Raw genomic sequence first — 1735 nt, forward strand, 5'->3', positions numbered from 1 at the left:
GATTGGGATAACAGTTGTATGAGCCCCTAATAAAATGTTAAAAAAAAAAAAGAACCAAAGGGGGGGGCGGGGAATGTGCTGAAAACTTGGCTTATACATGAGTATATATGGTAACTTCTTTTGGTGTATTCAATAATGGTAATATACCCCTATTGTTGCTTTCAAAAGTCTTCTCGGTCATATAGCATTTAGAATTTGGAGGATTAATATATCTTTTCAAAGATTTTGCTTTTCTCCTTTTATGTGTAACTTATTTTTATGTTACTAAAATTTATCTTTCAGATGAAAATAAGAAAAAGTCTTTCTGAAATTCATGAACTTGAGAATATAGAAGAACATCAGTCTGTTGATATTGCAACCTTAGTAAGATGCTTTTTTTTTCATTTAAGTGTGTGTGGCATTCAAGGATAAAACCATCATTCAGGCTAATGGCATTTTCTCTCAACTTAAAAAAAAATCCTGTTAATTGAGACTAAACTTTAAGATGGCTATCTCTGGTCATAAATTAGGTAGTAACTACCTGGCATATAGTTTGCACATACTTTAATGTTAATATATAGCCTTCATGAGTAACAGTTGTATCTTCGACCAGATGTGTTAATTGTGCTCTGTCTACTGACCCATCAAACGACCTTGTGTAGCATGGTGTTTTTTACAATAGTTATTGTCAGAGGTATTATTCTTGGCCAAAGATAGCAGTAGCATCTTTGAGTTGTAGTTGGTATCTTTGCACTGTTTCTGTTTTCCCTCATAGAAATGATGTTCATTTTAATTCATCACATATTGTGAAGATGGTGTAAAATTGGATTGCACTTAAATATTGTCTAGTACAAGATGCATGTTTATATTCATGGGATATTTTTTGAAAGACAAAGTAGATCAAATAAAAATTACGCCTTCTGACTAACCTTAAAACAGTATTTTTAAAAACATTTTTCTCCTACATGTCATGTCTTCATTTATCTTAATTCCTAATTTAAAATTTTATTGCTTTACACTTCATTGTTATAGCTAGATTTATTGTAGTCTAGTATTGACTTTATACACACACATATGTGCATACATATTTGTGTTCAAGAACTTGCTGGACTGGATTTAGTAAACAGTATATTCATAGAGTACTTTTTGAGATCTCTGTTTTGCCGCAGTTCTGCCTTGGTTCCTAATTTACTTGATCTAGTTTACTCATGATTTATAGTTTCTTCTCTCTCAGAATTATTTATCTTATTATTCTCTTTGGTTACTTATGGTTTAATTAGTTGTGATGGTTCTGTAAATGTTTCCAGGAAGATGAAGCGAAAGAAAATAAAAACAAAATGAAGCTGGTTGAGAAAAGCATGGAGCAACGCAAACAAACGATGGAGGCTCTTAGAGATGTGAGAATGGAAGCAGAAGAGAAGCACGATGCCATCAAATTGAAAATTAATCAGCTCTTAGAGCTGGCAGATCCACTAAAGGTATATATTGTTGATATTTTGCTAGTTTCTCATTTCTTTGTGGTTTATATGCACTGTGTACTTGGTTATTCCTCTGAAGTATTTATGATTAAGCAAGATATGACCCCATAAAAATGGGATTACAAGCATGGTAGGACACAAACATCTGTCATTTGATCAATTAGTTTTAAAACGTCTGCCCATGGTTTTTAAAGTCCACCAAATTTCTATTTCCTTAAAAGATTTCAGCTTCCAAAAAAAAAAAGATTTCAGCTTCTATTTTTATACCAAATGAACAG

The 1735-nt window shown here is 32.1% G+C and overlaps 1 protein-coding gene across 1 annotated transcript in view; it reads left to right on the top strand.

The window, feature by feature from the left end:
• Positions 1-1735, top strand: part of SMC6 (structural maintenance of chromosomes 6) — a 78661-nt gene that overhangs the window by 45172 nt on the left and 31754 nt on the right. Inside the window, exons 18-19 of the mRNA XM_013003847.2 lie at positions 283-363; positions 1287-1457. Of these exons, the coding sequence (XP_012859301.1) occupies positions 283-363; positions 1287-1457 (252 nt within the window). The remainder of the gene's footprint in view (positions 1-282; positions 364-1286; positions 1458-1735) is intronic.

Source organism: Echinops telfairi, unplaced genomic scaffold (genome assembly GCF_000313985.2).
Source record: "Echinops telfairi isolate 266 unplaced genomic scaffold, ASM31398v2 ScPeMD7_9;HRSCAF=40, whole genome shotgun sequence".
Taxonomy (NCBI): Eukaryota; Metazoa; Chordata; class Mammalia; order Afrosoricida; family Tenrecidae; genus Echinops; species Echinops telfairi.